We start from the raw sequence: 27,986 nt of genomic DNA on the forward strand, positions 1-27,986 counted from the left end.
TGATACTCTTTTTATTTTTTTAGTTTCACCAACTCCACAATAGCAACCTATAAAGTTTTTTTCCCATTTGAGAATTATTCTCTTGAAATGAAGTTTTTCTGTACGTTATTACAGTACATCACTTTAAAATAACATTTAGGCCAGGCAGTGGTGGCACATGCCTTTAATCCCAGCAGTCAGGGGGCAGAGGCTGGTAGATACCAGAGTTCGAGGCTAGCCTGGTTTACAGAGAGAGTTCTGGGAAAGCCCAGAGACAAATCCTGTCTCAAAAGAAAAGTAACGTTAACAAGCAAAATTATTTTATCTAAGACAATGATCTACCTAATTTTAATATATTTTTAATTTTCACTGCTGGAATTATGTTTTGTAATAATAGAACAACCCTGATTTCTATTGCTATGATTAAACACTCACCAAATGGAGCTTGGGTAGTAGGAAAGGGATAGTTTCAATTTACATATCCCCATTACAGTGAATCCTTAAGGAAAATCAGGGCAGGGAATCAAGGCAGAAACTTGAAAGAAGAGATAGAAAAACAGGTCACTGAAAAAAGCTGCTTATTGGCTTGTTTATCATGCTTTTTTTATTTTTTATTAATTTATTCTTGTTACATCTCAATGGTTATCCCATCCCTTGTATCCTCCCATTCTTCCCTCCCTCCCATTTTCCCCTTATTCCCCTCCCCTATGACTGTTCCTGAGGGGGATTACCTCCCCCTGTATATGCTCATAGGGTATCAAGTCTCTTCTTGGCAACCTGCTGTCCTTCCTCTGAGTGCCACCAGGTCTCCCCCTCCAAGGGACATGGTCAAATGTGAGGCACCAGAGTTTGTGTGAAAGTCAGACCCTTTCTTAAACATCCCAGAACCACCTGCCCAGGAATGATACCATCCACATTGGGCTCAACTTTTTACATCAATCATTAAAAAAAATTGCCCACAGGCTTGTCTAAAGGCCAATCTTTTGGAGACATTTTATTAATTAAGACTTCTCTCTTCAGGATGGGAAAGAGCAATTGAAAAGGGAAGTTGAAGTTTGAAGTTTTTAATTAAATTAACTTATTAATTTATTCATCCACTTTTCATACTGATCACAATCCCCTCCCTCCCCTCCTCTCCTAGTCCCACCCTTTTCCCCACTCCTGCTCCCCTTCTTCTCAGAGAAGGCAGACCCCCAACATGTTATCTCACCCTGCCACTTCATGCCCCTTCAGGACTAAGTACATCCTCTTCCACTAAAGCCAGACAAGACAGCCCAGCTAAGGGAAAGTGATCCAGTAGCAGACAACTGTGTCCATGTCAGTGACAGCCTCTTCTCCAGTTGCTAAGGGACCCACATGAAGACCAAGGTGTCCATCAGCACCATAACTGTAGGGGATATAGGTCCAGTCCATGCAGCACTTAGGGTTGTGGTTCAGTCTCAGTGAGTCCCCATGAGCCTAAGTTAGTTGACTCTATTGGTTTTCCCATGGAGTCCTTGTCCTTTTCGATTCCCTCTATCCTTCCTGAAACTTTTCTACAAGATTCCAAGATGTCTTTCTAATATTTGCCTGTGGATTTCAGCATCTGTTTTGATCTGCTACTGCGTGGAGCTTTCCAGAGGACAGTTAGCTTGGCTCATGTCTGAGCTTGGCTCCTATCTGTAACCATAGGAGACTATCATTAATAGTGTCAGGGGTTGGCTCTTTCCCATGGAGTGGGTCTCAAGTTGGGCCAGTTATCCATATTTTTAACCAAATAACCTACCTTGAACTGAGTTCTGTTTCTTTCCTGTCTTGATTTGTACATCATCCTGACCCTTCTTACCTGTCAGTTTTGTGTGAGGGATCCACACTTGATCCCAGTTATTGTGAATGGTTGTCACTGTCATCATCTTTAATATTACTCATTTTTATTTCTCTAAGAATAAACATTCAGACTGGCTGACAAGAAATCTGAGGCACTACACCTATTGAATTTTTAGTTTGTCAGCTAGAGTAAAACTCTAGCAAAAATGTAGTAAAACTAATAAACAGAGTTTCAGTAATTTTTAAAAAGTAAATTAAAAAGATTTCTTTCTTCTTGCACTTGGTGTGGTAGTGACACATGCCTTTGGTCCCGGCACTCGGGAGACAGAGGCAGGTGGGTCTTGTTTATGTGAGTTCTAGGTCCTTAAAGTGAGTCCCAAGATAGCCAGGGCTACACAGAGAAATCGTATCTCGAAAAATAAAAAGCAAACAAAAGGCTCTTCCTTCTCAGATATGTCTAAGTTGGTGTCAAGTTTATAAAAACCAACCAGCAGATCTGATTTTCTCCAAAACGTAATTTTAATTTTTTTGTGAGCATTTTTCTAAGTTACTGTGTTAACATTGTACAGTATAATTCAGTTAAATAATGATTCCCAGATAAATCAGTATTTAACTTCATATATAAGTTTTTTTCCTGTTGCTACTGATACAATCATCAATGACTTAACTCTGTTAGAATCTTAGATATTTCCAAATACAATACATTCAGTTATGTATTTTGTATGCTATGTGTGAAATATGTTTCAACTTGTCTTGTATAGATACTTGGCTCCAAACAACCAATGCTTACAAAACCACCAAACAAGTTTTTTTAATAATTATCAAATAACTATTTGATAATAAATGAATAATCCCATGTATTAGAGTTTTACTTTTGTTGGTGGTATGTAAAGTCACTGTTAGCTGCTTTAGCTTTGGTGTGCATGCTAACATGAAATTTATATTTAAAACTAAACACTAAAAGAATTAGTTGTAGGCATTTTGAATGTATAGCACTTATAAAACTAAACGTTTGGGGGAGTGATTCATAAAGCAATGGAGTAGAAATGTTTAAAGACTTTTCCTCACATGCTTACCCTTGCTGGACACAATATGTTGAATTGAATCATCTCCGTCTTTTTGTGCAAAAGAGAAGAGATCAATTATATAAGAATGTTAAAGTCATAAATGGCCATTTATAAAGGCAGTTGTATAACTTGAAAAGATGTCATTAAATAATACTGTGTTGTTGCTTCATTAATGGTTTTGTCATGCCTATTTTATTCTCAGATTTTAAAACAGCCTAGTAAATATATACTAAATAAATTATATCTGTGCAGATAATTAGAAGTTATAAAGTGTGTATGTTCTTCTTGAGAGTAGAATTAAAATCTCACATATAAATTCTTATTTTTTTCACTGTTACATTAAAAAAGACATGTAAATAAAAGAGTGACTTCTAGGAATCCAAAAGGAATATGGACAGGAATATAAGAATAACAGCAGTAAATGTGATCAAAATATATTATCTGCATGTATAAAAATATAATGAAGACTCAGTTTTTATGCTTAATACATGCTAATTAAGTGACAAAATGAAATTAAATTCATGCAATGATAGTAGTAAATCTTTGTTAAATTTACATTGGCAAAGAAGAGTGGTTGGCTAAGAAATATTGAAGAATGGTAAGATTAATAAAGTAAAAGAGAAAGGATTGCTGAATTTGCAGTTCTATAGGAAGTTTATTGGAAATACATAAAGTAGTACTTTGAAAGTGGTTAATGTCACCAAAATTATGTCACAACTGGTATTCAAATGCCTTGATTTGAATTCTGATATTAGGTATTCACCATCTGTGTTTCCTTAGGTACATTACTTAATGGGTCTCAGTTTTCTAGTAGTAAGAGCATAAATCCTCATAAGCATAAAGATTTAATGATACAACACTAACCAAATTCTTGGAAATTACCTGGTCTACATTAGTGGTTATAAGTACTTCTATTGTGATGGTTATCATACCATTCTTATGATCTAGGACTGTGTAGATTTCTGGTTTTCATTGATTCAGAACTTAGTAAACTACCTCTTGTAAGATTTATATTTTTTAAACTTTTGGATAATTTTATTTTCATTGGCTGTTTGGTGCCTCAGGACATTTAAGTGGAACAAAATAATTGATTACTGCTCTATCCAGAGTGTTATACTTGAATTCTTTGCTATGGCTGCTGTTTGCTAAATCAAAGTGATGTTTAGTAAGAATAAATACCCAGAAGGAAATTGGACAAAGAAAAGAATAGTTGATTCTATAGACTAGACATGCTTATTGTATCAAAAAATATGCACACTAGATTTAAGCACAAGCCATGAAACAGAACCCCCATATAGCTAAGGATTGTAGTATCCAATTGCATGGTGGTATAATTTAGGAAAAAATAAGTTAGTTTGTGATAGTATACCATGAAACTGTGGGATAATATCTTGATAGCAAGGTTAAATGCAAGGGCCTGCCACCTTAGAAGTGATTAGCAAGAGATAGATTCATAGGCAGTAGGGAATAAGACTGAAGTCAGTGACTAAAAATTAAAACGGGAAAGCAATGATCTTCTTTATTAAATATATATACCTTTAATATTCAGGACTCTAAAAAGAGCAAACATGGTCTATTCCTTATTTTATTTTTAAAAAATACCATAAACTAGTAATATCTGGACAGTTCTTAGAGGCAGTTTCACCTTCTGGCTCAAAACACACATTTTCTTCATCCACACATGCCAACCATAACGTTGCATATGCGAGTGTGTTTTGTATACTGTAGCTGAAAATCAGTATAAGTATAAGCCTACCTGGGGAGGAAAAACAATGTGATATGAACTTTGTTCTCTGTGTTTAGGCAAGCTACGACCTATATCTATGCCAGTCGAATATAATTGGGTGGGGGACTATGAAGATCCAAATAAGATGAAGAGAGATAGTAGAAGAGGTAAGTGTTCTAGAATTTCAGTGTAGGTTGGGTAATTTGAACAATAAGCAAGCTTAAATGTTCTTTAAATAGATTATTATGGCTTCAACAGAAACGTATTCCATCATTAACTGACAGTACAACTAAATGAAGTCAGACCGTCATTTGACCTCTTGACCCATTAGTAATAGATATTTTATATGAATGCCTTCTAGGAGATTTTGGGCAGATAATTACACAGAGAAAGCTTATATATGTTTATAATTAAAAACAAGGTCAGAAGTGTGAAACTGCAAAAAAGTATTTATTTCAGTTCAATAAATAAAAATAGTTTTGTTACCAGTCCCAATTAATCAGCAAGGCAAATCACTTCTTTCATGAAACCTCATTTGATGAAACTTCACAGTGACCATTGAAGCACGTAGGTTTAAAACAATTGTATAATGGAAACTGAGCCAGTGGATCTTTACAAAACCCATATAGAAATGGGGGGGGGGAGGTGCTTTGTGTTTTTTCTGTTCTGATTGCTGTTCAGGGTGATTGTCTTACATGAAACTGAGCTACTTTTGAAGACTCTATCCAAAGTTTTTATATTTACTTAGCCTGTTACTGAGGTGAATAGTAAGACGAGCAAGTGAAACCTTCATAGCTTAGTAGACTTTAATCAAGTGCAGCTATGGTGGCCCAGATGTTGATGCTGCTAGTTCCACTTTTAGGAGCAAGCCATAAATTGTAGATGGACAACAAAACCAAAACATTTCCTATACCAAGCTTCCTTTATGGTATGGTTGACCAGTTTACTTATCATTTCTGTCCAATGACCATGGGAAAGAAAGCATGTCTGCCTCATTAATCTCCTTATGACTTATTTTGTGGCCTGAGCGTTTCAAAAATGTTGAGATTCCTTTACATATGTGTATTAAATCCATTTTCCAAAGTTTAATATCTAATCTTATTAGTTTTAATGAATAAATCAAGAAAAAATAAAAAATGCTTATCATATGCCATCTCTAAATTGATGTTTGGGACTTCTTATAATGGTGACATCTTGGGAGAAATTTGTATATTAACTACTAAGTGCTGGCTACTAATTTAAGGAAAGATTCCATTACCTAAGTTCATAATGTGGGCTTCAAAAATATTACCTAAAATATTGGATGCTATTGTTTGTCATCAATGTTTAGGAGAATTTTCTTGAGAAACTTGCTATAAATTGTAAGGTCCATCAATACAGAGGATTCAAATTTAAGTTCTTCAGATGATTTTGTTGTTAAATCTCCAGTATGACAACCAAAGGAAGTAATGCAAAAACTATGTCTTGCTGTCTTACGATTCCAAATAATTAAGTACTACTGTATTGTCACTGCATATTTTGTATGTTAAATCAATTTAAAGTACTAAAGTGAAATCTTTTGGCACAATATGGAAATAATGGTCCATTTCAGATATTTGCATATTTATATCAGTATATTTCTCTTTTTGTATAGAAAATTCTCTACTTCGATATATGAGCAATGAAAAAATTGCTCAAGAAGAATACATGTTTCAGAGAAACAGCAAAAAAGACACAGGAAAGAAGTCAAAAAAGAAGGGTGATAAGAGCAATAGCCCAACTCACTACTCGTTGCTACCTAGTTTGCAAATGGATGCATTGAGACAAGACATCATGGGCACACCAGTGCCAGAAGCCACACTGTACCATGTAAGTAAACTCAAAATCTTTCAAGTAGTTTGCTTTCTTAGAAGGCAAATTACTTTTGTTCATAAAAATCAAGTTTTTTTATAAAAGATTCTAGCATTAGAAATTGACCTTATAATTATTGAGGATTGATTTGTTTTACAGCTCATATGAACCATGTAATCCTATTTCATAGCAACGTCTATTTTAGTGAAATAACTTAATAGGTACAATATTGATAGAGAACTGTAATTAGGTAATCACTCATCTGTATGTTTACACACAGTGCTTGGGCAGCTTCAGAAATCAAGATTATAAATATAATGTTTAATATTTTATGATTCTACTTTAAAAGGAGCATCCATTATGTGCTAGTAAAACTAGAAAGACAAAGCACACATTAGGGCTGGGGAGATGGTCCATTTGGAAACATGTTTGCTACACAAGTGTGAGGACCAAGTTCATATTCCCAGCCCATAGGTAAACGTCGGGCATAGTGGTGCTTGCCTATAATCCTAGTAGAGACAAGAGAATACTCAGAACTCACTGGTTAGCTAACCTAACTGAATCAGATGTTTCATGTTCACTCTGTGACCTCTCAAAAGTAGGGTGATGGGGCTAGATAAAGATCTCAGTGTTTACCTGAGTATCCCAGGAGTGCAGGTTAGGGGTTAAGATGCTTTTAGGTCTAGATAGATGTTTTAAGTTGATAATGATGGGATATGATAAATATTGATTTACATACAGAATTTTAAATGCACCAAGATAGGAAAGATGTTTTGTTCAAGGTTGTCAAATACAAATAGCCAACACACTAAGAATGTAACGTTTGTATGATTCCTGGCTCTTCCTGCTATAGGTAGTTTATTGTATATATGTGTAATTATATAAATGTATTTGAAAAAAAATTTTAAAGTCTCAGTGTTTAAGAGCACTGACTGCTTGCTCTTCCAGAGGATGAGTGTTTAATAACTAGTTCCCACATGGAGGCTCAGAGCCTTCTTTAACTCCTGTTCCAGGGGTTTCAACACTCTCTTCTTACCTCTGTAGGCACAAGGCACTTACATTATACAAAGCTATATGTGCACACAAAGCACTATACACATAAAATATATAAATAAATATTTCCACGTGTGCACACATATACATGTGTGTACACAAATTCACAAACGAAAGCACAGCATTATACGTGGGAAATATGCTGAGATTTCCTATTTAATTTAACTTATATGGAAGGATGCAAAAAGTATAGAAACAAGAAAACTTACCTTACTCTTCAGGGAAAATAAAAAAGCCTCATCATGGGCAGCAGTTAAACTGAGTGAAAAAAAATGAATAGTGACATTTTAATGAGAAAGGAAATTCTAATCATCATAAATATGTGAAATGATGTATTCCTGGGATTCCATGAGGCTCAGAACTGCTAGTTCATCTTTTAAATATCTCATTATATGTGGAAGAGTCAGTAGATACACTTAGAAATGCAGGCAGTGTTAGGTCATGAGTTTGTAATAGAGTTTTGAGACTCCTGCAGTAATCAAGAGCTTATTGAAGAATTTTGAGCTGAAAACATATGAGTACATTGGCATGTAGTAGCTTTCTAATGAAAGAACATCTCTTGAGAGGTCAAAGTCAGGACCATTATGTATACCCCAGATGGATTATGATAAACTAGAACAATAATCATGTAGAAGCTTGAAAATCTTATTAGTCATAACATTCCCTTAAAATGTCAACATGCTTTATGCTACTTTAGCTAAATAGAGTTTGTCTTAACAATAAATAGAATTGTAGCTTCCACTTAAAAACATGGAGCTAGGGAGATGGCTCAGTCACTAGTAATTACTGTATAAATACAGGACCGGAGTTCATATCCCTAGCACTCACAAAAAAAAAAAGTCGAGCTTTCTGCCGGGCATAGTGGCTCACACCTATAGTCCCAGCACTCAGGGAGGCAAAGGCAGGCAGATCTCTGTGAGTTTGAGGCCAGCCTGGTCTACAAAGCAAGTCAAGGACAAACAAAGCTGCACAGAGAAACCCTGTCTTGAAAAAAAAAAATTTTAAACCAAAAATAATAATAACAATTTAAAAAGCCAAGCATGATGATACATACCTATAACCCCAGTACAGGGGAGTCATGGAGACAGGAAGATCTCTTGAGATCACCTGACAGCTAGTCTACCCTAATTGGTAAACTGAAATTTCAGTGAGAGACCTTGTCTCCAAAAAATGAGGTGGAAAATGATAGAAGAAAACATTCAAAGTGAACCTCTGGCTTGCACAGATGTATACACATGTGCTCACACACAAGTGCACACACATGAACATGTACATACAAGAAAAATATTACAAGATCTTTAATTAGTAGTTAGAAGAATGGATCTTAATGTTCTAAGTATCAAATCTACCATATTGTTCAAAAAGTATACCATGTAAGTATATATTTTTGAAAGAGTTAAGACCTTTATACTTAAACTGTCTTTCAGAGTTAATAGCTTAAATTATCTTTCCTATCCTTATAAAAAAGATAATAGAAAAATGTTTTTCATTATGTGGATTGTAGTTTTATTAGCTTCAGTACCTACCTTCCTTTTCCCCACGTCCATATTCCCATGCTTCTTTCTGTACAAGAGACTAAAGTGTTCCATCATGACCTGTTAAGTAGCTGATAAATCATATTATTCTTTCCAGCAACATCTGAAGAAAAGCTAAAAACAGTATTCTTTGATACCTGTTAATGGGGCCACTTTTGTTATCATCACAATTCAGAAGAGCCATCTAATCACTGAACTTCCTGTAGATTCTGGTTCCAATTATAAGTAACAGCCTGCAAAAGACCTCAAGATGAGAGACAGACAGCCTATTCAAGAAAAAATTGGTAGTTAGTGATGGAGTTGGAGAGAGAAGAAGCCACTTGGATTCAGAGTAGATAGATGGCTGGCAGTTTGGATTTAGCCTTAGAAGAGTGGTGATCTATTAAACACACATTTAGATACACAGTGTTCCATCCTGTCATGCATGTAAAGGCATGTGTATGCAAGAGAAAGAAAATAGTGCATAAGACTGGCAATTTTTGAAGTGTTGAAGAAAGGAAGGCAATGAAAGGCAAGCCAAAATGCTAAGAGTAGAAATTGTTGCCACTTTTCCAAAGAGCATTTATTATTTGTTGAAGAAAATAAATCTGTTTAAATAACTTCCTTTCTAGATGCTCATTTAAAAATGAAAGAACATGTCTTTATGTTATAGTTTCTTGAAAACACAAGGTCAATATCAATATGTAACTTAATCACCTTCATGATGAAATGATCATCTTCATTTTCCTGATTTTTTTGGATAACATGGATGTTTTTGGTACAATAGAACTGATGGGGAAGATTGACCATTGAGTTCCATAGAGCTCTGTCTCTGCTATAGTACTGATTGCATGGGATCTAAAGATATTTGCCTTCCAATTTAGAGAAAATGTGTTAATTTGATAGCAGGGGTATGTTAGCATTTTATAGTAATATAGTACCTTGTAAGTTATGGCGAATAACTCCACCAATGAATAAATGACTGTGAATTGCAATGTTAGCACCCTTCTCAGTATTTTCTTAGACTTGGAAACAGATCTTTTCTGCAGGTCCTATTATATTAGTCCCAGGGATGACAGCAGGATTAATTCTCTCACATAATACCTTTTGTACTCTAGTGCAGAGCTTCACTTCCACCAGTCCTTGCTTCCTTTCCTTCTTGGCTATCTCATTACAGAGATCCCTCTATGCCCACCTCATCAGCTAAACACTGTTTTAATTGCTAACATCATTTTTACTTATCGGCAAATTAGACCAATTCTCTGTCTAAAATGCAAGCATTGCTAGCTGGCCTTAGAACACACAAAGAAAAAGCAGACAGTAGTATATGTATGTATGAAATCCAAATGTATTAAGAAGCTTTTGTGAAGATAAAGAATAATTGGATTGCAGTGAATCAGATCTTTCAATCTTATGGGGGAAGAAATTTTGCCACCATTCCAAAAGATATTATTTAGTCAGGTAGATCAAGAACCTGTTAGTGCAATTTTTAAGAAAGAAATCAGAGTGCATGTGTGTGCATAGTATGCTATGCAAATTACAACATGCTGCCTCATTAATTCTGTAACAAATTATTTTAAATCTAATGCCAAGATACCAGAATGAACAAAATCTGATTATGTATCCATGCTCCATGCTGTTATCCTTTCATAATGTAATTTTAAATAGTTTATTAACAGAATTTGAGTAGGTGTTGAAAAATCTGTTAACTCCTTTCCTATCATCACAACATTTCTATAATTCATCTTAATTTTTAAGATGTAAGTGCAGACATTTAACTGTTGTATTATTTCAAATAAGTAAATTGATCCATTCTGATAAAATTGTGAGAAAATATTTTGTAAAGTTAAAAGGTCAGCATACAGGTATTAAAAGACTGTTTCTTTCTTTTCTTTTACTTTATCAAGCAATTAACCTGAAAAGGGCACCATATTAAACAGTTTATAAGTATTAATTCATCCTTCATAACCTATGAAAGATACTAGTATTAACCTCATTTTACAAGTTAGGAACCTGAGACACATATATCTAATAATCATCTTTAGATAAACCTCTTTTCACTTGGGAGGTTTATTGTTTTCTGTAATCAGCATATAAACCTTAAATTATCTGAACTTAAAAGGGGTTGGTTTTCATAGCAGCTCCCTTATTTAACTACATTGCTTCAAGATCACAGTAACCAAAACAAGAAGGCAATTAGTATTAGTGAAAAGAAGCAATCTGTGAGCCAAGCAGTGTTTACAACTAATTTTATCCCATTTTGACTTTACTTACCTAGAATATGGCTATGATACTCTATGACATGTTTTAAGCAGCATGGAAGCATATTAGTACTTATTTTAAATAGTATTACATTTTATTTTTATGTTTCTTCTGGTTTCTATGGGCGTCTTGGTTATTTCAAAATCAAATATGTACTAGGTCAAATCATAGAACTGACAAAGCCTCACTCAACAGTCAATACTATGAAATATGTGTGTTTTATGTGTAAGTGCATATTTTGCGTACATGTGTGTAGGTGGCCCACAGGGTTTAGAACTGGAGTTACAAGTGGATATGAGCCACCCAATGTGGGTCTTCAGCAAGAACAGTAAGTGCTTTTAATCAGTGAACCCTCCCTCCAGTCCCTGACTAGATAAATTTAAACCACAAGTTGAAAATACGTTAAATAATACTTGAATAGAGTTTGCTATATATTTGAATTCTGTGAGGATTTTCCAGTAAACTTGGTGTTGAAGAAACCATGATAAAGTTGTAAAGCCCAAGTGTACATGGTTCTGATTTGTATGTTGTTCCCCACCCCTTAGGACAAAAGTTACATTTTTACATCATTACATTTTTTACATTACTAATTGTTTAGTTACTATTCTTTCCCATTATAAATTGCTATTATATTTCCTCACTATCAATTTCAGTTTGTTATAGGTTGATAACTTCATCTTCTAATATATAGTACTTGATATTTTACCATAGTTATCTAAAAAGAATACCTGTGAATCATCCACATGCAATAGTACCTATAAAGTGATACTGTATTGGTATAAACTACCTATTTCCCCCACTGGACAGTGTGAACACAAGGATATGTGGACCCAAGGGGTCTGTTGATGTGTCTTAGAGGGCCACAGTAAAAAACTTGGATTCACTGCCTTAAGTGTAGATATAGATAGATAGATAGATAGATAGATAGATAGATAGATAGATAGATAGATAGATATAGATGTGGATATATATTTAAATGGGAAAAGACAATTTAGCTGTAATTGTTTACAAATATGACTGTTCTACTGAATGCTAGTCCATGAAAAAATCTCAAAGGAAAATTCACTTGTATTTTTTTTGACTCAGGCATTCTAACAATTGTTTTTTATTCCATATTAGGAAGGCCTACAGGCTTTTCCTTTGTTGTTATTTCTTTCTGTTTTATGGAGACACCGTATTAATCTTGTGGCAGTCCTCTGTTCACAGCCTCCAGAGAGCTAGAATCCCAGAGAAAGCCACCACACCTGGTTTTGTTTCCCCTTTTGAACGAGTTACCTATTAGTACTTTTGTTTCCACATTTTAGGTCATCACAAACTGATATATTTATAACCGAACTAGAGAATAAAATACTTTATAATATAAAACATTCACAAATTCAAACTTAGATATAGTGCAGACAACCATTTTCATTTTCCTACAAATCATAACCCTCTCTCCTCTTAAAAAAAAATAGGAAAATATACACTTAACTCGATGCTTGAAATGCTGAAAGATGGGAAGGCTAGAGACCTCCAAACCTGAAGCACAATGTAATGACATATTCTTAGTATTTTTTTTTTCTTGACTACTACAGAAATTGGCCCAGATTTTGGAAATTTGGCCTGTAATCTAGTGTCCCAGTCTACTTCTCTGTAGCTGTGAGAAAACATTGAGTAAAAGTAACTTGGGAAGGAGAAGTGTAGCACAGATCATAGAGGAGCGCTGCTTACTGGCCTGTTTCCTTTGGCTTGTTCAGCTACCTTCTTTCGCCAGTCTAGGTCTACCTAAGGATAATAGTACTCAGAGTGGGCTTAGCTCTCCTATATCAATTAGCAATTAAGAAAATATCTTGGTCTGGAGAGATGGCTCAGCAGTTAAGAAGAGTGGCTGCTCTTCTTTGGGATCTGTATTGAGTCCCCAGCAACCACGTGGCAACTCACAACTGTCTGTAATTCCTGTTCCAGAGGAGCTGACTCCCTCACACATGCAGACAAAACAATGTACATACAATAAAAATAGATAAATAAAAATTAAAATATCTCATATGCATTTGATCCCAGGTATTAAATCGCTTTATGTTCTTTTTTTTTTTTTTTTTTTTTTCCTGGTCATCTTTTTGTCACAAACGACTGGCAAGCCTACCCTGATTTCTCTGATATCTAAGTGCCATCAGTTTCTGACAAACAGAAATGTTAAGAGAGTTGCTGCCCTACTTCTGCTTTTTTTTTTTTTTTTTTTTTTTTTTTTATTAATTTATTCTTGTTACATCTCAATGTTTATCCCATCCCTTGTATCCTCCCATTCCTCCCCCCCCCCATTTTCCCATTATTCCCCTCCCCTATGACTGTTCCTGAGGGGGATTACGTCCCCCTATATATTCTCATAGGGTATCAAGTCTCTTCTTGGCTACTTGTTGTCCTTCCTCTGAGTGCCACCAGGTCTCCCCCTCCAGGGGACATGGTCAAATGTGAGGCACCAGAGTACATGAGAAAGTCGTATCACACTCTCCACTCAACTGTGGAGAATATTCTGACCATTGGCTAGATCTGGGAAGGGGTTTAAAGTTTACCTCCTGTATTGTCCTTGGCTGGTGCCTTAGTTTGAGCGGGACCCCTGGGCCCAAATCTGCCTATCATATTGTTCTACTTGTAGATTTCTAGGACCCTCTGGATCCTTTTATTTTGCTGTTCTCCCATGTGTCTCTCATTTAGAGTCCCAATAGGATGCCTTCCCCTCTGTCCCAGTTTCCTGGTAAGTGAAGGCTTTTGTGGGACATGCCCCTTGGGCTAGTATGCAGATATAAGTGAGTATATACCATTTGATTCTTTCTGCTTCTGGGTTAACTCACTCATTATGATCATTTCTAGCTCAATCCATTTATCCACAAATTTCGGGAATTCCTTGTTTTTAATAGCTGAGTAGTATTCCATAGTGTATATGTACCACAGTTTCTTTATCCACTCTTCTACTGAGGGACACTTAGGCTGTTTCCATGTTCTGGCTATTATGAATAAGGCTGCTATGAACATGGTTGAGCAAATTTTCTTGTTGTGTGCTGGAGCATCTTCTGGGTATATTCCAAGGAGTGGGATAGCTGGGTCTTGAGGAAGCCCTATTCCCATTTTTCTGAGATAGCACCAGATAGATTTCCAAAGTGGCTGTACTAGTTTGCATTCCCACCAGCAATGAAGGAGTGTTCCTCTCTCCCCACATCCTCGCCAGCATGTGGTGTCACTTGAATTTTTGATCTTAGCCATTCTGATGGGTGTAAGATGGAATCTCAGAGTTGTTTTGATTCGCATTTCCCTGATGACTAAGGAGGTTGAGCATTTCTTTAAGTGGGAAAAAGAATATTCTAAGTATATCACATCAGCTGGAATATTGAAAATAGATTGAAGGGCCCAGGGATAAGAATAGAAGTCGGGAAAGAATAAAGGATAGAGTCAATTCACGTGAGATATGACAGTAGCTTAAGCCTATATGCTAAAGTAAAAGTAGTGAGCAGAATTACACTCTGGATATGTTTTGAAGCTAATTGGGATGTACTGACAGATTACTTGTGAGATGTTGTAACATACAGCCTATACCACAGTTCCCCACACACTCAGTAACTATTCGATTCATGTTTCTAACAGGTACTGGGGTGAGGAGCTGAGTGTTCATTAGTGACCAAAGCATGTGGTTTCTGCCTTAATTGACAGTACTGCAGTAGACAAAAACATATCATAAAAAAGATTTTTAAATTAGTTACGAATGGCTCTAGTGGAAAAAAAATATGTAACAGTGAATGAACTCCAAGAGAATTCTCCAGCATAAAGAGTTACCACAGATGCAGGCTCTTCTTTGGATCTATGATTTCCTCGTTCTTGTATTGCCATGGGATTTTCCAACTGCACATTTCATTTAACACTGTTAATAGGTTTGAGTTCAAATGTGGCCACAGTCTCATTCCTGTCTACTTTGGCTGAGCTTTATGACCTTTTATACCTTAAGTTCTGCCGCATTTACAAAACTGAGATGTTAACATGACCCTTCGTGTCATGATATTGCAAGTGTAAATCATCCTTTCTGACCCACAGAGTATAAAATTGAAACTAGGTGTTACTGATTTAAATTATCCCCAGTAACATGAAATTGTATTACCTTTTTTGCAGAACCCTTTCTCTCCATGTACCTGTGAACTCATAGTACATGTCAGAAATCATTGATAGATGAATGCCTGTGTCATTTTGAGACATTTGGTGACAATTTTCTCCTCCTTTAAATGGCTACAATAATTGCAGAGTACTTACTTTTAGGACAGTAGCACATGTGATAGTTAGGAGCGCAGGGATGACAGACATCCAACTGAATCTGCCCTTACTCATGTGATCCTGAACGAGCAGTCTGTGTATTCTGTTTTCTCTTCCTTACTGGATGGTCAATTATAGCCTCATTACAATCTGGTGGTGGTGGCGGCAGCGGTGGTGGTGGTAGTGATGGTGGTGGTGCTTTGGTCAGGCTTTTGCTAAGAATAAAAATTGATAAAGTTCCCAATACTGTCCCTAACACAGAATAATCCCTCAGGAAATAATTATTACGATCTCAAAATAATGGTTTCTATTTCCAAGGGTGGTAATTTTTGTTATCAGGCATTAATTGCTGTTCTTCTCCCTAACTTACAACTGTAATAAATAAAAGAAAGAGGATATTACATAAGATTCAGTCACATCCTTTCCTACATAAGCCAGGAAACGGGTTTATTTTTTTATTAATCATTCACTTTACCTAACTAAGTTGTTTGAAGGGCATGTAGACTTACCTCAGCTATCACTTTATTTTTATCTAACTCTTTATTGATTATGTTTTTAAAGCATGAATTTTGAGTCAATATGAATATATCTTTATTAAATAAAAACTATAGTTCAGTTCATAAACACCCAAGAGCTACCTTACCCCCACTGAACTGAAACACCTAATATCAATTCAGTTCTAAATCTTTTACCTCCTCTGTTCCAACTTCTTTATTTCATGTATTATGTAAACAAGAGTATCACCACCAACAACAAACCAGTTAAGTTCTGTGAAATTTCTAATAAATAGAAGATTGTTTGATGTAATATTTAGTGCTATTAGCACATACTGCACTTACTCATACTCTTTTACTGCCAACATATAATAATTAGACAGTAGGAGAGAAAGGATTTTACTTTCTAAAATGTTTAAGACTTCAAATAATTTTGTTTATTTGAAAATGAATTGTAGAAGTAGCTGTCATTTATCCCAAGTACTTCAAATGGCTAAGCACCTTCTTTTCTTATATAGACGAAGGATGATATTGGCTTGGCTAGCCACTGAAGGAATCTTGGAACTTTGTGGAAAATTACAGTGAAAGAAAGTTGCTATATTGCAACAAGAGAGTATTTTGATTGCAGTTTTTCCATAAGTGCAGTAATTTGCAACTTGAGAAGAATTTAATAGTAGCTGAGCTTTCAAAATGCATCACAGAAACTGTCATTTTTTTCTATAATTAAAATAAGTGCTTCTGAAATCTTCAGGGTAAGAATGACCCAAATTGCCACCCCCCTTCCTCATCCAAAAGACAAGCGAATAGAGTTTGAAGAGAACATCTGTGGGCAAATGAAAAACAAATGGTCTTTTCAGCCAAATTCTGAAAAGGGATCTTTTATAGCCAAACAGAATCCTATTGCATGCATCACCATGGTTAAGAAGAGGATCAACAATACTTTCATAATGGCTTTTTATTTTAGCACATTCTATTTTTTGGATAGAATTACAATTTCAACACATCAATTCATAATTCATCATATAATTATTTGCATAAATATCTTTTGACACAGATTTAATGTACTTTGGTCAACCAGATTTGAATCTAATCTATTAAATTCACTAAGACAATCTCAGTGCAAATAATGCTGAAGAACACTAGATAAAAATAATTTTTGCATGATCCCAGAGGAATGGTCTACTAAAGAACATATGTTTCAGGGATATGTTGCACACATAGATTACTGGACAAGAGACAACTGGTTTGTTGCCTACCCACCATACAATCATTTTTAGGTTAAAATAATTAACTAGTTAAGATTATATTATGGGCTGTTTGCTAACGTTTTGCTCAGTAGTTATTCACTCACAAGCAGTAATTCATTTTCTGTATATTGAACCCATAATGTTATAGGCAGAGAGCAAAGCAGTATATAAGACAGATTTTTTCTTTTTTATTAGAGCTTATATTTGGAAGAGATCTGTACTAAACAAGAAATGTAAGCACATTTTACCTTAAACTCAAAGAAAAAAACAAAAAAGGAGTGTTGATGGCATGAAGATTAACAACTTCATGTAGGGAATACTGGGATTCATTTTAAAGTAAGCATCTAAGTAATGACTTAAAGAAGATCTAGGTTAAGCCATGATAGTGTCTGGGTAAAAGAACACTGAGGTAGCAGCAAGAGTAAAGACTGTGAAATAGACCTGCACTTTAGCTTGATCTGGGATCTGCCACTATGGCTGGAATAAAGTTAACAAGGTGAGAAAATAAATAAAAGTAAGAAGGAACTAGATCATGTGAGGCCTTCATGATTATGAAAGGATATGAATGTGTATTTGCAATGAGAAACCATTGTAGAATTTTATATGTAGGAATTACAAGATTCTGAACATTTTAATAGGATCATACTGGCCCTTGTACTATTATTGGAGATGTTAAAAACAGAAGCAGGAATGGTAAACAGGTATAGCTATGATCAAGGTAAGCAAGGATTAATAGAAATAATAAGATTGTAAATATATGTGAAATTTAATCTTATACAATGTGTTAATGGCTTGGCTATGGGCTATTAAAAAAAAGAATTAAACTTGACTCCAAGATTTTATACCTGAGCCAGTAGGAAGGAAAACAATGAATAGCCATTTACTTGAACATAAAAAGTGAGTAGAACATCTGACAGGTGGTGATCATTATGACATCAGTGTTATCCATATTAAATCAACTAAAATAGGCAGCCTATGTATCTCAATTAACAGGTCCTGGTTACTGATATAAATTCAGAAGTTGTTAAAGATCAGAGTATGTAGAACATTCTTAGACAATCAAAGGATCTTTCATGCTATAAAAAAAAAACAAGTTTTTCATGTTCACTGTAAAAGGAAAGAAAGAAAGAAACAAACAAACAAACAAACCAGGCTTGTGGGAGGTGGGTTGCTGGGTCTCTTTGCCCTATTTCCCAGTGTGGCCATATTGAATAAATCTCCCTTGTCTACCTTCCAGTATTCATTTGGCTTGTTGAGGACATATAACTGAACCTGACTGGTTGTTGGGGTACTGATTATGACTCCCTTCCCACTTCTGGTAATAATGGCAACTATGGCAAGAAAATTGTACATTTTAGAAGAGGAAAGATGGAAGTTCTTAGCAGCTACTGGAGTCTGTTTACTCTGAGGATTGAGTTTCTTTTTTTGAGATGATAATATTACATCACTTCTCCCTTCCCTTCCTTCCCTCTAAACCCACACATACACTTCTCTGCTCTCTTTCAAATTCATGACCTTTTTTCTCAATAATTACTGTTAAATGTGTTGTGTGTGTGTGTGTATTCCTAAATGCATATTTATATATTTATATATTTATGCATATTATATATTTTATATAGCATACATTATATTTATATAATATATATTTCTAAATATAACCTGTTCAGTCTCTATAATGTTACTTGTATATAGGTTTTTGAGGCCTGTAGGCTTTGGATAAACAATTAGTGTCCTCTTCCCTGGGGAAGATGACTTCTGCTCCCAGCATTCCATAGTTTCCTATAATTATTTGTGAGGGTTGAGGCTTCATGAGCTTTGGTCATCCACTTTGGATGAGTAGAAGTTTGCACTCCTCCATTGCTAGTAGGAGTGCAAACTTGTACAACCACTTTGGAAATCAACCTGACACTTTCTCAGAAAATTAGGAATAGTGCTACCTCAAGACCCAGCTATACCACTCCTGGGCATATACCTGAAAGATGCCCCACCATACAACAAGGGCACTTGCTCAACTATGTTCACAGCAGCTTTAGTCATAATAGCCAGAATCTGGGAAACAGTCTATATGTCCCTCAACTGAAGAATATGTAGACACTGTGGTACATATACATGAAGGAATACTATTCAGCTATCAAAAACAAGAAAATCTTGAAATTTGCAGGCAAATGGATGAAACTAAAAATGATCATCCTCAGTGTAGTAACCCAGACCTAGAAAGACACTCATGGTATATACTCACTTATAAGTGCAGATATTAGATATATAATACTTCTGGACATTTTATTTTTATAATTCCTTTTTTAACTCTTTGTATGCTGATAATTATTATGATTGGCATGTTTATTTAAAAACATGTGTGAATGTATTTGTGAGTTTGGGACTATTAAGAGCAAATAGGTCTGTGCCTGTTTTTTGAAGCTCATGAAAGTGCAAGGATTTAGATACAGTCTGAATTTGAGATTAAAGGAACTGGTTTTACTGTACTTTACCTCTGGCAGGTTTAGCTCAAATACTAATTAGCTTACTTTTTGATGATTTGGATGTGTTGCTTTCAAATGTTAATCTTAGAAACAAAAGCAAATTTGACTACAAGATTTAGGAGAGCTACTAAAAATAATAAAAATATTTTGTTTAGTCTCAGAAAATGTCTAAACATGACTCACACGGAAGCTTGAAGACCATTAAGTTAGAGAAAGGCAAAGTGGGCAGCCTCAGGAATAGAGATCTGCACAAAGCTACATTGAGGAGGGGTGGTCTCCAGTGGGTAAATAAAGATATATGTTTGGACATGAGTGGGATTTTCGTTAGTATCTGAAGAAGTGATAGAAAAGGGGAAAAAGTAAAATTAGTTTAAAATTTGATATCAGAGAATTGGGCATGCTTAATAGTAAAAATCTGCAGATAACTGCATTGGGCAAGGGAGGGGAAGGGGTACTGCAGTAATATAGTCTTTGGACTAAATTGAAGTGTCATGTCTCCACCTAAGACCAGTGATAGAACTGTGTTTCATCTCTAGTAATAACAAACTAAACAAATAAGTATAAAAGACACAATACATTAAATAATCCAATTCTTATAGGATGTTATTAATATGAATAGTTTCTTTTTTTAAAAAAAAGGTATCTCCTATCTTTGCCATGTTTCAACGTAATAAGTTATAAAACTATAGTGATCACTTGAAGGAATACAAAAGAACAAAAATGAATCGGTAATTTCATGACAACAATATATGGAAAATATTTATGTATAAATTAAGTATACTTAAACACTAGCTAGAATTACCCATATAGCATAATGAAATTTGGCTTTCATGCTGTCTCTCAGTAAGCAATTATAAATTTCCATAGCCATGATTTCTGAAAAAATATATATATAATGTAATTGTGTATATATGTGTATATGTGGTTATAGATGCATACAAACAGACATTTATGGTGCTTTGATACTTGAGTGATTATTGTTTCTGGATTACACTGTATGTCAAGAGATTATCTGACTCTATATGTACTAGATGTTTATAAACTATTCACAGAACAAAAAATTTTATAGAAATATACTATGTTAGGAGCAAGTACATTAAATTGTATAATGAATTTATCATACAACTAAGTCAGAAAATTTTACATAAACAAATACCATTTAGCCATTATATGTTTGTGTAGAAAAAGAAAAATCTGTTACTCCAAGGAAGGTTCACCTCAAAGAACACTAAAAACTCACAGGCAATCTCTTTTCTCTGTTGGTTAGCTAATCATAATTAATCTTATTTTACCAGTGAAAAATCTATATGAGTATATTATCTGAGTAGAGCCAGTGGTTTATAGTCATTTATTGAAAATTGGGTGAGTCAATACAGCTCTGGCTTTTCCCCAGACATAATAAACTGTTTAATAGGCACTTAGTACTGAGTAAAAAAAGCATGCCAATCTGGTTTGGATGATTGTTTAGATAAATATGTTTGTGTGTGTATGTGTGTGTGTGTGTGTGTGTGTGTGTGTGTGTGTGTAGGAAATAGTGCAAAGGAACCATTAAAGTGATATCCTGTGGAAACTAGACAGGACAGAAATACAAGCATAATCAGGTGTTATGGTCAGTGATTTAGATGGCACAATATTTTTTCATTGGTAGGACAGTTGTATTGGACTTTATAATCCACAAATATTAGAGGCAGTGGATGGAATGTAGTCAAGATGCTAAACATACACTTGTAGGGGTTAGTAATTAAGGAGTGGGAAGGTACATAAGTTCAGAAGGAGAGATGAGAAACACCATTAGCATGTAGGTTAGTCTCCAGTAGTACTGATAGAAGTAGGTATGAGATTATGATATTGATCCAAGTCAAGTGCTTATTGATTTAGAGACTTAGTGGAGACAGAAATAAGAAAGACACATTTGCCTCTTAGTTCATCAGATTATGTGAGAATCAGATGAGATGTTGTGTTAGAAAGCACAGTAAGTCTCAAAGGGAACAGCTTTGTGTATGTATGTTGATACAAACACTTAGTTTCAGAAATATGTCTTACCCTGTAATCTGCTAACAAAATTAGGATACTGGTAGATCCTCTCCTCCCAGTTCATGTGAGATAATAAAGTAAAGTAACATGATTATGTTCATATATTTTGAAATATTAATGGGAAAAATTAATCTCTAATCTGGGTTTTGAGTCCTCATTTAGCTTATGACAGTTCCAGGTAGCCCTATGGGTTCTCTGGATCACACTCTTCATATAGTAACCTTTCCTATTTATAATTTCAGACATTTCAGCAGTCCTCTCTGCAGCACAAATCAAAGAAGAAAAACAAAGGTAATAAAAGAAAATGAACCTTTAACTTGCTTCTTTTGTACTGTGATAATCACCAGCACATTTCGTTAATCCTCTTGAAGCCAGTGTGGTTTCAGTTCATCTACCATGCAGATACCTTTGATAACAGACAGTCTCAAAAAGTCTTGAGATGAGGATTATGTTTAATTAATTAATTATAATTAATTGTGGTTGTGTTAACATTTGTATGAAAAGGCATCAAATATCTATTTTCTGTGCTAATACAATTAGAAATGATAATTTCAAGAATAATAAGTTGTCTGATTTGCTTTTAGGATCTATGGATTACTCTTCTACTGCATGTGTTTTCCAAAATTTAAAAGAGTATTTCCACTCATTATCTTTAGGAGCTATCGCAGGCAAGAGCAAAAGAAGAATTTCTTGCAAGGATCTTGGCCGTGGTGACTGTGAGGGATGGCTTTGGAAAAAGAAAGATGCAAAGAGCTATTTTTCACAGAAATGGAAGAAGTACTGGTTCGTCCTAAAGGATGCATCCCTATACTGGTATATTAATGAAGAGGTAAGACAGCAATTTGTGTTCTCATCTGTTCAGTATATCTAACAAAAGTCTCAACATTTGAACCTTTTTTGTTTTCAGCTCATAAAGCCAATTCAGGATCTATCTTCAGTGTTCAATTTTCTAATATAGCAACATATCTGAAGCACAGTTAAAATACAGTGAAATTCTGTTTCTAAAGAGACCAAGCAACTAATATAGTAGTTTAAGTAAAAGCATATAGATTTTTAAAACCTCTCGCCCAGCATTTTATGGGGATTTTCGTTTCTGTTTTTGAGGTGAGACTACTTAACAACTTGAGTAATTCAGTATTATTTTCATTCATTTCAGTTTCTCCAAAAGAAAAAAAAAGAACTAGTACACTAAGTCTCAAAGTTATAAGAATCCACTGCTTTTGAGCAACTTCAGACGAAGGGGCATGTCTAATATATTTAATTGTTCTTATGACTTTTCTAGGTTTTTTTTCAACATGTTTGCATCTTGACTAGTCATATCACAATCAATCATTAGTCATTGATTTTCTCCCTTCACACTGTTTTGACTTGTTTGCTGTACCTATCTGTTACTTCACTTCATTAGACTTTTAAAACAATAAGCTTGGATTTTAGCTTATCAGAATATATATAGTACATTATTTTATAGAATTTGTACAAACATTAATCAGTTTTCATTTGAAGAGCAATTGCCCAAAGTTACTAGCATTATTAGACCTTTGATTGTAATATATGTTATCTAGAGAATTTGATGTTCCCCGAACAAGCTGTCTTACCATGAATAAAGCTAGACTCAGGAATTTTACTACTTGACTTCTCACTTGGTCTACAAAATGAAAATAATGGTACATCTCACTAAGCTTTCTTAGAGATGAATCAATGACTGTAACTCCACTGAGAACAATGTCTTACAAAATGTTTCATGTTTAAGCAGTGTTCATTAATAAGACTTATTTGGGAGAACTTAAATAATTTTAAATCCAGATCATAAATAAATTTTATTCATGTAAAAATATTGTTGTTTGGGTATTTTGTGACAGTCATATATAGTTACATAAAATAAAATCTGTTTCACTAAGTATATCTGGTTCAGTTATAGTAAACAAATATAAATGCATTTTTATTTGATAGCTATACTAAATTTTTATATGCTAATCAAGTAGTATCAAGATGCACATCTGTTTTTATTGTTATTCACTTATAGATTTGTCTAAATTATATTGTCTTTCAAACCATGAGATGAAAATTTTTGTTTTATTAAATAGTGCCTATATTATAGTCATTGGCAACTTATTATTACTATTAGCCATGTAAAATATAAATGAATAATTTTGTAGTAAATTTTATAGGTAAGCCTTAGTGCTGTTTTAGAGAAAATATAATATTTCATGTACATCATTATGAAGAGATATTTCAAAAACATTTCAGATTTAAATCAAGGATGTCAAAAGTAACATAAACTAGAAGTCTAAATGGAAGACATTTCCTTTAATCCAAGATTGGAAAAAACATTTAAAGACAAAAATGTAAAATTTCAGCCACTATAGATTAAATTTTTAAGTTTTGCATAGTTCATTAATAAAATAAATAACATAAATATACATACATTCATACATATATACATACATACATACATACATAGAAAGAAAACTGAGAGTAGCTTTTTTTCTTCAAATAGTGAGAAGGAGAGTAATCTTACTTAAATTTGATATATAAGGAGCTATTGGCTGGTTTAGCAGATCAAATAAAACTTTGGAATGGTAAAAGTCTGTGAAGCTTTGTTGTAACCAGGACAAGGGACACAGTGTTTTAAAAAAATTAGCAACCAAATCATGTTATACTTGATTCAATTTAACACAAATATAATAATATTTGGGATAATTCTTCTACCTTGTTTTATTAACCAGTATTGAAGAGAGAAGGATTTAATTTTATTAAGTTTTCAGACAAAAATAATGTGTGTGTTTGTGTGATGTATCTGAGACTACACATTTGAAAATCATGTTGACCTACTTAATTTCTTTTTTACCTACTTAATTTCTAAACTATTGAATTCACAAAATAATCATTATAAAAAATATTTCAAATTTGATAAGCAAATTATTATAAAGAAATGAAATTTTAAACTGTAATTGACTTTGTATTTTATTTCTAAGTATTAAAAATGATAGAAAATGGGGCTGGAGATGTTGTTAGCACATAGAAGTGCTGATTTTATTCCACATGATGGCTCACAACTATCTGTAATTCCAGTTCCTGGGGATCCAATGCCGTCTTCTGACCTCTGTTAGGCAACATGTGTGCAAATGATGCTCATACATACGTACTGACAAAACAGTCATACACATAGATACATTTTTGGTTTGGTTGGGTTTAGGTTTGGGTTTCTGAGACAGAATTTCTCTGTATAGCTGTGCCTATCCTGGAAATGGCTTTGTAGACCAGGATGGATTCGAACTCAGAGATCTGCCTGCCTCTGCCTCTCAACTCCTAGGATTGCAGGCATGTGCCACCATGCCCTCCTATCAATCTTTTTTAAATGATAAAAAATTTTATACTAAGAATGTAGTTATTTTGTAAATCTGGCCTGGAATGTTCTTTCCTTTTTGTTGTTGTTGTTTACTTTTGTTGTTTTTTGTGTTTTTGTTGTTGTTCTTTACATCCTAAAGATCAAACCCAGAACTCAGTACATCCTGCAAAAATGTAGCCCCCCAAATATTTTATAAAACGTGTTTTACTTTGCAAAATATTTTATATCATTTTAATATAAAAATCATCTTTTGTGTTTGTAAAAATTCTAAGTTTTCAAAATAGTCCTTTTATTTATGGATATGTAGAATTTATGCAACAGAAGTGGGACCTAAGGTCTAAATGACTAGTACATTGATTACTCTAAATATCTAAGTCATACTTACGCAGTATAATTAGCTTCAGACCTCCTTGATGTGATAGCCTAAACAAAATCTTCCTTCTTTAGGATGAAAAAGCAGAAGGATTCATCAGTCTGCCTGAATTCAAAATTGATAGAGCCAGTGAATGCCGTAAGAAATAGTAAGTTAATTTTGCTTGGTAACTGGGGGTGGTGGAGGAGATAGGATAATTTACTTTGTAATTTTCTAGATTTTAAGTTGTAGGTTGTTTATCTGATGCTTTCAAACCAACAGTATAAGAAAGCATTTTTGAGTACATAACATGGAATTTACTGATTTCTGTCATTATGATAGAAGCATTATGTACATGAACTTGGGTTAGACATTGCAGTAATTTTATTCATAAAAATTACTTAGTTTGTGGCAACAAGATAACACACTTTACATGCAAGCCTGATGACCTGTGCAATCCTAGAATCCATGGATATAAAGTCAGCTCCCCAAAATTTTTCTCTGGAATGTACATACACATACAAACACCAATGATGATGATGTTAATAATAAATAAACAGTATAATTTTTTAGCTCTCTTAGGCTGAAACTTTATTTAAGAGTGAATTTGGCAATCAGAAATAATAACAGAAAATTGGAACAGAGAAAGGAAATATGAGTAGGTCTCCTTGCTCCATCAGAAACAGCTATCATCAAAATTATGTAATTATTAATCAATTGACTAAATGCTAATATAATAGTTTCCAAAACTGCTATATGTAAATGATGGTTTGAATATTTAATCAGTTTTCTAAAATAATAAATCTTCATTAATAAAATAATCACCTCTATTAATACTCATGTTAAGTATTATGATTAGTAAGATAATGTAAAAATGTCAGTGATTTTATGAGTTTGGCATCTCATGTCATGGCATGAGATTCATGGCATGAATCTTGTACAATACTCATAATATTTTCACAATTAGTAAATAACTCCACATGTATGTCCCAGAAGTTATGATTAATTTGTACCTAGTTTATCATTGATAATTTAGAAATATTTATAAATTTGAATAACATTATTAATAGTTACACCGAAATATTATAAAATATATTGGAATGTTTTATCAGTACAGGATTTTTTAAGGTCTTATTATGGAGCCCTGGCTGTCCTAGGTCACTTTGTAAACCAGGCTGACCTCCAACTCACAAGATCCGCCTGCCTCTGCCTCCCAGGTGCTGAGATTGAAGGTGTGCACCAATACGCCCATCTTACAAATTAGAATTTTTTCATAAAATATATTTGGATCATGTCCTTTCCCCTTTCCCAACTCATAAAAATTTTGAAAGGTATTTGATTTATAACTTTTTTCAATTTGTAAAAAAAGTAAATGTAACTTGTTTGTTATGGTTTTATTCACAGTGCATTCAAAGCCTGCCATCCTAAAATCAAAAGCTTTTATTTTGCTGCTGAGCATCTTGATGACATGAACAGGTAAAGTACTACTTACATCTTAAATGACTTAGTTAATTAGTCCTAGAACTCAAGCTCTAAGCCTTTTCTCCAATAATCTTTAGAGAATCTTGTTGTAAATTCTGCATTAGTTAATTTAGAATTGGATAGTCCAGCTATAGTTCTATGTGATCATACCTAATTTTAAGAAGTGATACTTGCCTAATTTGTGTTTTAAAATTCATGAATACATAATGCAATTTATATCTGAATAATAATAAAGAATAACATTTTCAACATTTCATGGTACTACAAAAGCACCATAGCTCATGTAAATCTAAACTATTACCACAATTTTTTAAATGTTAAATTTTAGGAATATGTTCTAACATGTATTTCTAGATGCCAAAAGCAGTACATAAAACCTGACTTACTTGAGTACTAAGTATATTTGATAGAATATCTATTTCAATAGCTTAGGTCTAGTTAAGTTTAGTAATTCTTACTGTCACCTTTCATCTGTCATTGGACAGGATTATATACCCAACTGATTTGATGGCTTTGTGGTTATTTGGCAGCTAAAGGAAATTTTAAATATATTTTCCTCTTCATATACCACACTGTTTCACATTTCAGTCTTAACACTATTTTAGTTACTTTTCTTTCTTTCCGTTAATTTCCCTTCTCTGTTTTGTAAAATAGAAATTATAAATGCAGAAGCTAATGCATATTGCATATGTAATTTCCCTACACTTGGAAGAGGCAACAAAGCATAGTGACCAGAACTGTGACCCTTCAGACAAGACTGAATCCCAGGTTTACAACTTACTAGCTATGTAAATTTATACGAGAAGCTTAACCTTTCTGTCCTACATAATTCACCCTTTTATAAAATGAGAAGAACCATCTCTCTAAGGGTTTTTCTGAGTTTCAAATGCTACATAAGTGTTCAGTAGCAATAAGTATTAATGTTTAGATACTTTTGTTCTCTTACCTGATGGACTTTTCTTTGGATGTCTCAAAAATAAGGTATCCAAACTTTTTTTGTTTTGTTTTGTTTTTTGAGACAGGGTTTCTCTGTGTAGCC

At 34.0% G+C, this 27,986-nt stretch overlaps 1 protein-coding gene across 5 annotated transcripts in view; it reads left to right on the forward strand.

The window, feature by feature from the left end:
• Positions 1–27,986, forward strand: part of Cnksr2 (connector enhancer of kinase suppressor of Ras 2) — a 255,259-nt gene that overhangs the window by 177,519 nt on the left and 49,754 nt on the right. For 3 of the 5 annotated variants that reach the window (XM_051142006.1, XM_051142008.1, XM_051142010.1), the window contains 6 exons: positions 4,656–4,745; positions 6,212–6,426; positions 22,007–22,055; positions 22,421–22,593; positions 25,561–25,634; positions 26,870–26,941. In XM_051142006.1, coding sequence (XP_050997963.1) covers positions 4,656–4,745; positions 6,212–6,426; positions 22,007–22,055; positions 22,421–22,593; positions 25,561–25,634; positions 26,870–26,941 — 673 coding nt within the window. The remainder of the gene's footprint in view (positions 1–4,655; positions 4,746–6,211; positions 6,427–22,006; positions 22,056–22,420; positions 22,594–25,560; positions 25,635–26,869; positions 26,942–27,986) is intronic. The other 2 variants (XM_051142007.1, XM_051142009.1) reach the window with 1 other exon arrangement.

This window comes from Acomys russatus, chromosome X, assembly GCF_903995435.1.
Source record: "Acomys russatus chromosome X, mAcoRus1.1, whole genome shotgun sequence".
Lineage (NCBI taxonomy): Eukaryota > Metazoa > Chordata > Mammalia > Rodentia > Muridae > Acomys > Acomys russatus.